Source organism: Melanerpes formicivorus, unplaced genomic scaffold (assembly GCF_026170545.1).
Source record: "Melanerpes formicivorus ecotype bairdi unplaced genomic scaffold, bMelFor1.0.p_v2 SCAF_42, whole genome shotgun sequence".
Taxonomy (NCBI): Eukaryota; Metazoa; Chordata; class Aves; order Piciformes; family Picidae; genus Melanerpes; species Melanerpes formicivorus.
In genome coordinates this window covers 3,401,034-3,415,303 of record NW_027142394.1, presented here as the reverse complement: position 1 = coordinate 3,415,303, position 14,270 = coordinate 3,401,034, and the positions used below count along the sequence as shown (strand labels likewise).

Sequence of the window (14,270 nt, the reverse complement as noted above, 5' to 3'; positions counted from 1 at the left end):
CCTCAAAAGAGGGAACTTAGTGGTAAGAGTCCAAATAGACTGAAAAGAATGATTCTCTCAGCCTTTAATAAATAAAGGTTTTCCTTTGTGGTGCTTTTGAAGGGAGGGACATGTGGTTGAGGGCCCATCCCTGCAGACATTCAAGACCAGACTTGATGTGGCCCTGGGCTGCCTGATCTGGTTGGAGGTGTCCCTGCTGAGTGCAGGGGGGTTGGACAAGATGGCCTTTGAAGGTCCAGTCTGCGTCTGTGTGCATGTGTGTGAGCTCTGGGGAAGATGATTGTCTGTGCCTGGTTTTGTCTTATGGCAAAGCTAGAAAAATTGAGACTTTGGTCAGAGATTCCACCAGTGACCTTGTAGAGAGATCTGCAGCATGACCCCAGGCTTTTTGAGTCATCAGAGAAGCTGTGTGAGGATGTGCATTCAGAATACAAGCCATGGGATCAGCCCACATTAGCTTTAACTGTTTCTGGATTGAGACCCTCCAGGTTCCTCCACTTAAGCATCGGAAGCGGTTATAAATGCCATGATTTTCACAACAAATGTCAGCTTTCCAACTCCACATGCTGTTGCAGAAGAAAGTGTTCTCTTTCCCTGTCATTATTCCAGTCATGTATAGTTACAATGGCTTATCTTAAAATAACACTGATGTAAAGCACCCAGTGCATTTTGGAGTCATCGTGTACGTAACTGGATTAGTGGAACGGAGGATGGAGGCAAGGTCAAAAGCTAGATTTTTCTTCCTTTGGAAATCAATGAGGTTTTAAAATTTTACTTCATTATTGCTGCCTTCTAAGTGTCTTGGAATGATCAAACTTTTATGTTGAGCTTGAACACTTTGAATGTGATTTTACCGTCTGTGTGCAAAAGTGAAGCGCAGAGAGGTGCTCTTTCAGGTGCAGCAAATTCCTTCCTTTTGACTTGAGCACTGGATGTAGACCAGACTAAATTGCTAATCCATGAACCCATTACTTTAGGAAGGGCAGTGTCTGTGAATTTGGGGCATTTCCAGTCACTTTTAAAGCCTCAGGATGGAGCGTTCATCAGAAGATGGTGCCCATGCACCATATACTTTATATCCTATGAAAGAGGTTACAAATTATGCCCTGCACTTGTAAGTGGCTTTTTTTTTCTCCCTGCTCTTTGCAATCTTGCTGTTTTCCTCCAAATCCCAGTAAATGATGGAAAATATTTCCACAGATGAAAAGGTCAGGAGAGAATTTAGCCTTTACTTTCAAGGAAATAAAGTGTTGAAGGATAGTGTGAGCTGAAGGTGACGGGGTTGGTGGATTGCTTTCTTCTTACCTGACGCTTATTAATGCTGGTTCTCTTTTAGAAAGCAGGTGATGAAGTGGACGTAATACTGCTGGGCAACAAGTGTGATAAGGAGTCAGAACGTGTAGTTCCAAAACAGAAAGGAGAAAAGGTATCACTGATCATTGGTATTTCTCTTCCAACCTGCTCTATTCTATTCTATTCTATTCTATTCTATTCTATTCTATTCTATTCTATTCTAATTAGAAGAAAAGAGAAAGATCTTAGGAGAACTGTTAGTTCAAAGCATCATTAACCTCCTTATCTGCAAGGTCAATAATGATAAGATTCTTTCCAGACCAGCAAAAGCAGCCAGGTGGCCAGACCAGAAGGAAAGGAATGAAGTGGAATGTGAGAGACTGCTAGGGTACATCTCCCACATCTGGCCAATGAAATTCATTTAGAATAATCTTTTGTTTTCCTTTTTACACCCAGCTGTGAATTGTTTATATTTCTCCACTTTCCTACTTGAATTCTGCAGCTAACTTTTAAAGTCATAGCCTAAAACTGCCACAGTGGTCTCCAAAGTGGAGTACATGGACATAGCATTTGGGTGCAGTAAACAAATAAATAACTAGGCATTATTAATAAATAAAAGGAAGTAAGTTTTACTGACTGACTCCTCCTGCAATAAATTCTTCCAGTCCTCTTGGGTTCCACCTTCTGGTGTAATTTGGGGCCTGATTGTGAAGATAACTTGACTAGAACAATAATAATTACCTATCATTTTGTTTATTGACACAGCAAATATAACAGAAGTATCCCCTTCCCTTCCTGCCACCCTTTTCTTTGAGATTTAACTAATTCAGGTGTTGGCTGAAGTCAGGAGCAAAATTTCTTTTGACTTTGTGTGCCAAGATGGCTTTGTCAAATCTGTTTAAAGGAATTTTACTTAAAGCCATTGGAATGTGCTGCCCCGGGAGGTGGTGGAGTCACCATCCCTGGAGGTGTTCAAGAGGGGATTGGACGTGGCACTTGGTGCCATGGTTTACTCATGGGGTCTGTGGTGACAGGTTGGACTTGATGATCTTTGAGGTCTCTTCTAACCTTGGTGATTCTGTGATTCTGTTGATTTCTTTATTTTCTTTGGGTTCTCCTGAGTATCTTAATATGTTCCACTGAATATGACAGAAAGCTTCTCACTTTGAAAAATTCTGGTAGGAATTGCTCCAGAAGGCAGTTATGGGGTTCTGGGTGTTGAGGTTTTTACAACATATGAGCAGAAATACATTAAGCAGCCCTTAGCTGATCTCTTTTTAGTAGACTGATTTTGATTTTAAAGGTTAAAATGTACTTTTAAAGTTGCAGCTGTGAGGATAGAATTCTTACATTTTTCAGGTAAAGCTAAAAAGATTGTAGTGCCTGCATTTTCAGAGTGCTCTTCTAATGGGAGTTGCTAACATTTCATGCATAATCATAGTATCATAGTATCAGTCAGGGTTGGAAGGGACCACGAGGATCATCCACTTCCAACCCCACGGCCATGGGCAGGGACACCCCACACTAGATCAGGCTGGCCAGAGCCTCGTCCAGCCTGGGCTTAAACACCTCCAGGGATGGGGCCTCAACCACCTCCCTGGACAACCCATTCCAGGGTTTCACCACTCTCATGGTGAAGAACCTCCTCCTCCCATCCAGCCTGAATCTCCCCACCTCCAGCTTCATTCCATTCCCCCTAGTCCTATCACTACCTGAGATCCTGAGCAGTCCCTCCCCAGCCTTCCTTTAGGCCCCCTTCAGATACTGGAAGGCCACAATGAGGTCACCTCGGAGCCTTCTCTTCTGCAGGCTGAACAGCCCCAACTCCTTCAGTCTGTCCTCATAGGAGAGATGCATAATACATTCTGCATCCTTTTTCTGGTACCACCCATCAATTTTTTATTATTTAATTCTTTTTGCTACAGCTTGATGGTAAAGAACTCTTCTGGCAGCCTCTGCGTGGTGCTCTGCGTTGTCTGTGAATAGCCCTAAGTAAGACTGGTCAGGCAGATGCATGCAGGGAACACCCAGCTCCCCTAGATCTAACTCTGTGTGTTGTACAGATGAGACTGCAGTACAGTTCATGCTTGCAGGCCATGTGTAGGGGAGGAACTGGTGGGCAGTGCTGTTTTAAAGGCAGTGGTAAAATACTCTCCCTGAGAACCGGTGAGGAAAGCCAGGAGCTGTGCTATGGCAGAAGAATTGTGGTAACAACTAAATGTTGCAGGGGAGTGTGTCTTAGGTACCAGTACATTTTGTAACTGCAGACTGTCTGGAACCTGGAATGAGCCTTCTGATGTGCTTTCAGGCATGGGGGGTCAGGCAGCATGTCTTGAGTTTAAAGAAGAGAACACTGATCGTTTCCTGCCAATAGTATGATCCCAGAGCAGGGAACTTTGTAATGCTGGTGAAAAGGTGAAGTTGTTTTTTAGAGGGAAACTCTTGAAGGTTTCTTGTTTGTGTGCAAGACACTTTCCATGTTAATGTGCTGTGTCTGTGTGCAAGGAGTAAGGAGTGAGAAGCACAGGCATGCTCTCACTCAGTGTGCAGTCAGAAATGCATGTGCATTGGGTGCATGTGCACAAGAGGGCAGCAGCAGGCATGTGGTGTTAACCATGACATTTGCTGACACTTTACCGTGCAAGGTAGGATTTTTTTTCAGGAGTAAATCCCTACCTCCTCACCAGGTTTTCTAGATTTCTCCTGGGTTTTGAGGCAGGGCAGCTTTTCAGTTAGACTTTTGCTTCTTTTAGTGTGATTTACAAATGCTAAACAATCTTGACTGAACCAGAAATAGAAAGATCCCATTGGCACAGAGAGAGAGAGAGATCACACTTCTCCTCTCATTCCAAAGAAGAAAATATCCTTATGAAGAGGGGAAGAGTTTGATACTAAGCCTGCCACATGATAATTCATCCTTATACATTCCACATTACCCTGTGAGTTAAAAGTGTTCTGTAAGTTCTGTTCAGAGTCTTGCAGAGAAGACCTCTAGGCTCATAGGGAATGGCATTTCTAGAGCAGTCTGTCATAACTGAGTGGCCATTATCTGCCACTGTGGAGTCTTAATATTGAGAAATGCCAATGGCATCCTGGCCTGCATCAGGAACAGTGTGGCCAGCAGGAGCAGGGAGGTCATTCTGCCCCTGTACACTGCACTGCTTAGGCCACACCTCGAGTCCTGTGTCCAGTTCTGGGCCCCTCAGTTTAGGAAGGATGTTGACTTGCTGGAAGGTGGCCAGAGAAGGGCAATGAAGTTGGTGAGGGGTTTGGAACACAAGCCCTATGAGGAAAAACTGAGGGAGCTAGGATTGCTCAGCCTGGAAAAGAGGAGACTCAGGGGTGACCTTATCACTCTCTACAACTACCTGAAGGGAGGTTGTAGACAGGCAGATGTTGGTCTCTTCTCCCAGGCACCCAGTACCAGAACAAGAGGACACAGTCTCAGGCTGCACCAGGGGAGGTTCAGGTTGGATGTTAGGAAGAAGTTCTATACAGAGAGAGTGATTGCCCATTGGAATGGACTGCCTGGGGAGGTGGTGGAGTCACCATCATTGGAAGTGTTCAGGAGGAGACTTGATGGGCTGCTTGGTGCCATGGGTTAGCTGTTTAGGTGGGGTGGATTGGTTGATGGGTTGGACACGATGATCTTGAAGGTCTCTTCCAACCTGGTTTGGTTTATTCTAAATCATTGACAGCTGGGGGCTATTTGTGGGTTACGGCCCACACATCACAAGGCAAGTTAAGCTGTTGACTTCTGTAGGCCCTTCTACTTTTCTGGCAGGAGATATTAAGGCTCTCTTAGAAAAATAAAAAAGATCTTGTTTATTCTAAATTGCTTTCTGTAATGATGTAATTGTGATAAGTCAGAAAGCAACATTTAATTTTAACACTGTGTTTTCCTGTGTTAATAGCATTTAATTCACTTTGACAAATGTTGGAACTCGACCTTCTTGGGCTCCTTCATTCCCCCTCCCCAGTAACAATATCTTTTTCTCTGAAAGACAAAGAAAAGTGTTGAAGATGGTGTGGCTTGGTAGAATGTGGCTGGTTCTCACCCATCAAATCTTTATAGCAGAAGGAGGCAATGCAATGCTTTTGCTAACTTCATGTGTCTGACTTCAAAGCTGATTTTACAAGCACAATACAAATGAGGAAAAAAAACCAAACCCAGCACATTCTGCACAGCTCTAGGAATATTTCAGACACATCTCTCTGATTCAGTACTAAGAAATCACAGCAGCACTTTGCTAGGAAGAAGTATACTTTGAGTTTAAAGAGATGAACCACTGGAAATTAATTTCACCTTGCAAGAGATACTGACATTTATGTTGTTATTGTAAGTAAGATCTGAGCTTATTGCGCTCCCTCTCCGAACAGTTCTCAGAGAGAATAAAACATTTCCCAGTAGCATAATTCCCACAGGTTTGTAAATGTATTTAGGTATTTTATTTATGGATCAATTCAAGGTGCTCCCAAAGGCAAAAAGAAAAAAAAAAGGGAAAAAGGCAATTATCTGAATGTGCCTTTCCAGATTCATTATGACAGGGAGCACAGAATCACCAAGGTTGGAAGAGACCTGAAAGATCATCAAGTCCAACCTGTCACCACAGACCCCATGAGTAAACCATGGCACCAAGTGCCACGTCCAATCCCCTCTTGAACACCTCCAGGGATGGTGACTCCACCACCTCCCTGGGCAGCACATTCCAATGGCTAACAACTCTCTCTGGGAAGAACTTTTTCCTAACATCCAGCCTAAACTTCCCCTGGCACAGCTGGAGACTGTGTCCTCTTGTTCTGGTGCTGGTTGCCTGGGAGAAGAGACCAACTCCCTCCTGGCTACAACTGCCTTTCAGCTAGTTGTAGACAGCAATAAGGTCTCCCCTGAGCCTCCTCTTCTCCAGGCTAAACAACCCCAGCTCCCTCAGCCTCTCCTCACAGGGCTGTGCTTGAAGCCCCTCACCAACTTTGTTGCCCTTCTCTGGACACCTTCGAGTGTCTCAATGTCCTTCTTAAACTGAGGGGCTCAGAACTGGACACAAGCTGTGCTCATATTTCCAGCTGCTTTGACACTGGACTTTTGGGATTTTGTTTTCTTCTAGGTAGAGGATTTGCTTGTTACAATAGTTAGCAGTATGCAAGGTGAACTGGAAAAATATGTACATTAATCTTCTTTGATCAGTATCGTACACAGAGAAAATGAGGATGCACTGATAGATGTAGTAGAGAATGTAGTGACATGATACAGAGTAAGCTGAAGTACTCAAGGTCTGGGGGGTTTTGGGTGTTTTGGGTAAGGGTGTGTTTGGGAGGAGGGTATTGTTGGTTCTCTGTTTGGTTTGATTTCGCTTTGGTCTTCACAGATTTGTTTTCATTCTCTTCTCCTATTCCCATCGCATATTTTCACATACATATCTGTTCTTTGCTTGCCTGTTACATCTGTGTTTCTCTCCTTATGATAAAAAGGAGCATCTCCTTTTTGATTTCACCAAGCCTCTTTTTCTACCGTTCTTGTCACATTTTTATCTATGCTTTTCTGCAGGCACTCCCATTAGTTTCCTCTAAATAACTGCCTGGGAGACAGTTCATTTTCTAAATAAATCAAAACATTGTGAATGCACCTGCTGGCGACTTCTCTCATTTACAAGTAAAGATAAGTCAAAACAATCTGTCTTGAAAATACAGAAAAATTGAAGAAGAATGCTTTAAGTTACCTGGAATTTGACTGAGGATGAATAGTACTTTACTGAGCTGCCATTTACTTAATCAGTGTTTATCTGGCATGTTAGAAGCTGTCAGAACAGCTCCATACTACTTGCTATTACTATTAGGAGGTGGTTTGGTTTGGTTTGGTTTTATCCTGAAGTCTGCTCATCCCATTGCCTACATTTGTTTTTTCAGCTTGCTTGGGAACACGGAATACCCTTTTTTGAAACCAGTGCTACAGATAATGTGAACATTGAGGATGCATTCTCAGTCTTGACTGAGGAGATACTGGAAAAGGTAGGCTCGTTTTCTGAGTAGAAAGAAAATGGGAGATTTTTGCTGACAGATTGGGTGAGCAAGGTTTTAAATACAGAAGAGGTTTAACATTGTGGATCCTGTAGCTGTGGACATACAGTGGAAGAAGGTGAGGGAGAAGAACTGTGGGAGAAGAGAACACTGCATTTGTGGCTTTCCTTCCCATACTTTTCTCCAAGGGAGAGGTTTGGAGAAAAGGAGCAAATGGCCTCAAGTTGCACCAGGGGAGGTTTTGGTTGGGCATTAGAAGAAAATTCTTTACTGTGAAAGGGTTCTCAAACACTGGAACAGGCTGCCCAGGAGGTGATTGAAGCCCCATCCCTGGAGGTGTTTAAAAGCTGCAGGGTTATGGTGCTGAGGGACGTGGTTTAGCAGCAGTTTTGGCAGAATCAGAGAATAGTTGGACTGGATAATCTTAAAGGGCTTTTCCAAATGAAGCAATTCTATGAATAGCTCTGAGTACTTCCACTTCTGCACCAGGAAAATTCCTTTTTCCTGTAGGTTTCAGCAGAATATCTGCACTGTGCAGGTGCTGCGTGCTGATGGAATGAGCAAAACTTCCATGTGCAGCAGTCCAATGTTTTATCCAAAGTTCCTGTCTGTTTGTTTAGATGATTTTCACTGGTGGGTTTGAAGTTGCTAGGACCTAAAGATTTGAGTTAATTAGTGCTAGAATCAATATTGTTGCTGTCAGAGTCAGCATCTCTAACTACATGGAGTGTGTTGGCTTAGAGGTCCTTAGCCCTCAGAGCTGCAATACTTCTGTAGGACTGAATTATTGTTAATTAGCTCTGAAAATGTTTTGCATTGCAATTTATTTTTAGACAGTATAATATTATTTTAGACATTAATGGATGTTCTTCATGCAAGGCATTATCATTGCCATTCATCACCAATATTAGTTATACAAAACTAACCTTCCATTCCGGGTACTCTTGAAATCATAATAAAGATAAATGAGCAAAATTACTGACAAAGTCACAAGTTGCAGTGTTTTGATTAAGTAGCCATAGGGGATGGCCAGAATAATAGCTCAGGGTTGGACTGCTGCTAAATCAAGGTTCTGTTGTGTTATACAGTAATACAAGCTGTGGTTGATTATTTTGGGGGAGAAAGGGAGAAAAAAGAAAGGGCAAAAGAAAAAGCGCTTTTGATTCCTCTAGGATGAAAATGAAACTCTCTCAGCAGTCAAATATAGGATCATAGAATTGTAGAATGGGTTGGGTTGGAAGGGACCTCTAAGGGTCATCTAGTCCAACCCCACAATTCAGTAAGCAGGGACATCCTCAACTAGATCAGGTTGCCCCGAGCCCTGTTGAGCCTCACCTTGAATATAGGACATAGAACAGGAATCATAGAATGGTGAGGGTTGGAAGGGGCCTCTGGAGATCATCTAGTCCAATACCTTGCCAAAGCAGGATCACCTAGGCCAGGTCACACAGGAACGTGTCCAGATGAGCCTAGAGAAGTCTTGAGAGAAGGAGAGTCCACAAGCTCTCTGGGCAGCCTGCTCCAGTGCTCTGTTACCCTCACAGTAAAGTTTTTCCTCATGTTGAGGTGGAACTTCCTGTGTTCCAGTTCATAGCAGTTGGCCCTTGCCCTATCACAGGACACCACTGAAAGGTGGAACCTGGAACCTTCTTCTTGACACCCACCCTTCATATAAACACTGATAAGATCCCCTCTCAGTCTTCCCTTTTCCAGGCTAAACAGCCCCAGGTCTCTCAGCCTTTCCTTGTAAGAAATGTTCCATGAGACAGGTCCTTGAACAGTTGGCAAAAAGTCTCAAAAGAAGATAACTCTGATTTTCTCACACATGAAAAAGACATTGTTGACTGTAAATAGGGAATGTATTTGTTAGTGTGAAGCATGGAAACTACAAAACAATAGCTGTGATCATCACTGCTGCAAAGGCAAATTGTGAAGCGAGCGTTTCTGCAGAGTGCGTTTGGGTAAGAACCAAGAGAATTCTCTGCAGCGTGCAGGCAGGCTGGGCTGGTGTTTCTCATGTGAAGATTGCCTGCACTTGTTTTACTTCCAGTGGAACTTTAGTATTCCTACCCACCTTCCTCAAAATTCATGGGGTTTCCAGTATGGACATGCAAACAAATTCAGGCCGTGTAGAAAATGTTCTGCTGCTGCATGGCTTTAGTTAGAAGTGCTTGAGCATCTAGCTGTGCACTCACAGAATCACAGAAACACTCAGGTTGGAAAAGACCCTCAGGAACACCAAATCCAACTGAGAGCCCTACTCTACAAGGTTCACCCCTAAGCCATATCCCCAAGCACCACATTCAAACCACCTTTAAACACATCCAGGGTTGGGGACTCAACCAGCTCCCTGCCCAGCCCATTCCAATGCCTGACCACTTCTTCCATGAAAGAATGTTTCCTAATGTCCAGTCTAAACCTACCCAGTCACAGCTTGAGGCTGTTCTCTCTTATTCTATCACTAATTACCTGGGGGAAGAGACCAGCACGAGCCTTTCCACAAAGTGCCTTCAGGCAATTGTAGAGAGCAATGAGGTCTCCCCTGAGCCTTCTTTTTCCCAAACTAACCATCCCCAGCTCCTTCCGTCACTCCTCATCAGATTTATTCTCTAGACCCTTCCCCAGCTTCATTACCTTCCTCTGCACTGGCTCCAGCACCTCCACATCTCTCTTGCATTGAGGTGCCCAAAACTGGACACAACACTTAAGGAGTGACCTCAGCAGAGCTGAGTACCAGGGGACAATCACCTCCCTGCTCCTGCTGGACACAGCATTTCTAATCCCAGCCAGGATGCCATTGGCTCGCTTGACCACCTGGGCACACTGCTGGCTCATATTTGGCCTCTTGTCAATTAGAACCCCCAGGTCCCTTTCTGCTAGACTGCTTTCCATGCCCTTCTGTGTGTTAGGAAAACGACTCCCTGAGAGTTTGCCAGGTTTGGCTGTGGTAACTTTTCACCTTACCTAGAAGTGGGATAGGGCATCACACACCAGTCCTTTGGTCTATAATTTGCCATTGTTCTTGAAAGGCTTTTGTTGATTTAAACAAGGGCTCCTTTAGCTCAATTGGTTTTGCCACTGGCCTGGTAAGAAAGAGTTCACAGTACAAAAACTAAATCTCCCCCACAGTTTCCTCATGGTTTTCAGGTTCGACAAAATAATTTGCTTGTTCACAAAACTGTGAAATCTGAATGTAGTGCTTGAATTTTAACTTCCTCTAACTGATGAAATTCTGGAGAGGGGAAAACGCAGTAGGAAGTGTGACTAGTAGCTGTGAAAAGTGACATGATAGATGCCAGTCTGAGATCACTTCAGTCATACATCCCTTCTGCAATGGTAAAATATGTACTTGCTGATTGCAAAAAGGAGATAGAGCTTTGCACAGTGTTTGGCCCAAGACACTTGTGTCTGAGATAGCAAGGTATCAGGCCTCCCTTATTTCTGTAATAGGACCCCCTGTCCCAGACTGATGAGATGCTTCAGTGGAAGCATGTCATTACTTTAGCAGGCCCACAGAGGAAGCTAATTTTAAGGGACTCCCTAGAAAAGTCTATTATGGCCATGTTTGGGGGAGGTATGTGCAAGTCATTCAGAAATAAGATAGATCTAGGCAGGGGAGGCTGGCAGGCAGCAGTCCATTCTCAGATGCATGGCAGTGGACCATATTAATCTTATGACATCTAGGGCTATTTTTTTATACACAGTCATGTTCACCATCTACTACAGGCATTTCTTTATGAACAGAAAACACTCCTGTAGATGGGGAAGATCAGTGTCTGGAGTTACAGAGCTCATACAGCAGTCTCAAGCTGTGCCAGGGGAAGTGTAGGCTTGAGGTGAGGGAAAAGTCCTTCACAGAGAGAGTTGTTGGCCATTGGAATGTGCTGCCCAGGGAGGTGGTGGAGTCATTGTCCCTGGAGGTGTTCAAGAGGGGATTGGATGTGGCACTTAGTGCCATGGTTTAATAGTCATGAGGTCTTGGGTGACAGGTTAGGCTTGATGATCCTTGAGATCTCTGCCAACCTTATTGATTCTATGATTCTAATGAGCTTCTGGATTCTCTTGAAATTTAGAACAAGTTGTGGTTCAGTGGAGGAAAATGTGCCAGATGTTAAAGAAAAACCAAAACTAAAGAAAACCAAGTTTGTTTTGTCATTATTTTGTGCTGCATTTGCCCATCTCTTCTTTTGTGGTTTTACTTGCACTGGGCTTAAGGGAAAGAGAAGATGGCTGTATCCCAGCATTCAGATAGCCAAAGTGCTGCTTGACCTTTTGGAGGTTTATCATCTCAGCCATTCCATGCTGGGGCTCAATCCTAAAGCTCTAATTTACATTGGCAGTCTGGTTAACCCAATCAAATGTTATTTGACAGTGTGTGTTGGGAACAGCTAAGGAGTTAGGCTGGATTTTTGAGAACTCAGGATTTTCAAACCCATCAGTTAGTAACAGAGCTGATTGTATTTGAAAGGCTGCAGTGGAAACGAGTGTTACTGACACAGCTTATTCCAGAGGTTTGCTTAGACATGTTAACAAATAACAGTGTTTATTCACTATTCTTATGAGTCTCAGATATGCCTAAACCTGTTGGTTAATAGATGGCAGCTGTTCCTTAACAATACTTCTGGTTGCCAGTGAGCTATTTGTACTTGTGAGTCAGTCCTCAAAACAACCCAACCAACCCCAAAAAACACCACCCGGAATGCAGTTAGCTTTTGCACTCTGGTGTTGGTTGGTCTCATGGCTGAGGAGCAGCACTCTTCTCAACGAGCTTTTCAGAAAACTATGACAAGCCTTTGTATTTCTGTCTCTGTGGGTGTGGTGAGTGGTATGTTTTCTAAACTAGAAAGGAGGAAAAACCCCCCAAAAGCAGAGTTTTTACCCTTTGCTGAAGCCTGCTGTAAAACTGACCCAAACTTATGTCCTGCCTACCTCCCAAGCATCATTTTCTACTAAGATTACTTTAATAGAATATTAAATAAACATCTCAGTTGAGCAAAGAACAGGCAGAAGCCAGTTAAGAACGTTTCCTGTGCTGTTGAGAATAACATTTAATGTTTAACAGCTGGGTGTCATATTCAGAAGTAGCCTCAGTTCTGTCCTCCCTTGATCTTTCTGCCTTCCTTTCTGATGTCAGAAAGATTTTGGAGGTTACACCATGTCCCTCATTCCATTGCTCCTAAAATGCCTTTGGAATTTGCTCACTGATTTTAAACAAATTTGACTGTTTAAACAGAAAGATAATTAAGTTCCCAAGTAGTTCCTTGAAAGGAAGGTGCTGGGTGGAGGAGAGGCAGGGTGTTATCTAGAAGGAAAGTCTCCAGCATTAGTTCGTTCAGTGTGAGCCAGAGATGACTACACAGAGAGACTGAAAAACGCTTCAACCAGCCACTCCAGCTGGAGCTTGCATCATGGATATCAGATTTAATTCACTGCAAGACCCAAATCCATAGCAAATCTGATTTCATTATTGCCAAGGTTCACAGAATTGTTAGTTTGTGCAAAAGATCCTTGTGTCTCCAGCAGTGCACATTCAGTGTTCCTTTATTATCCTCAGTCATGCATGGAGCCCCAGGCTTTATTTGTCCTTTATTTATCTTGTACTGACCACAGAATATTAACTTCTTTGTGAGGTTTTTCATAATGCTGCATTTTAGATCTGCTTTAGATTTTTATCTTCATAACCTGCTTAGTAACACTGGGTAGAATACTCAGCGTTGCACACATGGAAACCAAGGGCCAGAGATTAAAGCAAAGAGGATAAAGGCTACCAACTCACTTAGGGTTCATGCAATGTAGGACATAATTTTACTACACTATCTTGATTAATAAAGAAATCTGTTCTGGACATTGAATGAGCCAGATAGTCTTCTGGAAACTGTAGCATGTAATTAGGTCATGTAAATCAAAACTTAATCATGAAGTGTGAGTATAGGGGATGAGAATCGGTTTAGTGTGCAGCTGTAGCCAGCTAAAATTTCCATGGCTGGTCTGGTTGTCTGGAACCATCTCTATTCAATGGAAGGAGGTGCATCTTTGTAAGGTAAAATTGTGTTCTGGAGATGCCTTTCTCTTTCCATTGATTAAGGACTATAGACTATATATATACTATTAATAATAATAATAATAAACCAAACCAGGTTGGAAGAGACCTTCAAGATCATTGCGTCCAACCCATCAACCAATCCAACCCACCTAAACAACTAACCCATGGCACCAAGCACCCCATCAAGTCTCCTCCTGAGCACCTCCAATGATGGTGACTCCACCACCTCCCCAGGCAGCCCATTCCAATGGGCAATCACTCTCTCTGTATAGAACTTCTTCCTAACATCCAACCTAAACCTCCCCTGGCGCAGCCTGAGACTGTGTCCTCTTGTTCTGGTACTGGCTGCCTGGGAGAAGAGACCAACTCTACAACTTCCCTTCATGTAGTTGTAGAGAGCAATAAGGTCACCCCTGAGTCTCCTCCTCTCCAGGCTAAGCAACCCCAGCTCCCTCAGCCTCTCCTCATAGGTCTTGTGTTCCAGACTCCTCACCAACTTCGTTGCCCTTCTCTGGACTTGTTCCAGCAAGTCAACCTCGTTCCTAAACTGAGGGGCCCAGAACTGGACACAGTACTCGAGGTGTGGCCTAACCAGTGCAGTGTACAGGGGCAGAATGACCTCCCTGCTCCTGCTGGCCACACTGTTCTTACACACTATATATACTATATATATATACACTATACTATGTATCAGTCTATATGCTTTCATATGATTGAAGTTAAATAAATAACACTCCAGGAGACCAAAGGGATGTTGCATACTTGACTTACTTTCTGGCACTTGCTGCCTCTGCAAGATCTTAACTTTGAAGCCTGATTGTTCTCTTAAACAGAGGTTTTGAGGTGGAACTATATTAATCCCTGGTGATCTGTAGGGTCAAGGTGCCTTAGAATACCAGCACAGCTATCTTTTCAAGTT

The 14,270-nt window shown here is 43.5% G+C and overlaps 1 protein-coding gene across 1 annotated transcript in view; it reads left to right on the top strand.

The window, feature by feature from the left end:
* LOC137451346 (ras-related protein Rab-10-like) overlaps positions 1–14,270 on the top strand; it is a 40,702-nt gene that overhangs the window by 20,598 nt on the left and 5,834 nt on the right. The window contains exons 4-5 of the mRNA XM_068158762.1: positions 1,337–1,426; positions 7,198–7,299. Of these exons, the coding sequence (XP_068014863.1) occupies positions 1,337–1,426; positions 7,198–7,299 (192 nt within the window). The remainder of the gene's footprint in view (positions 1–1,336; positions 1,427–7,197; positions 7,300–14,270) is intronic.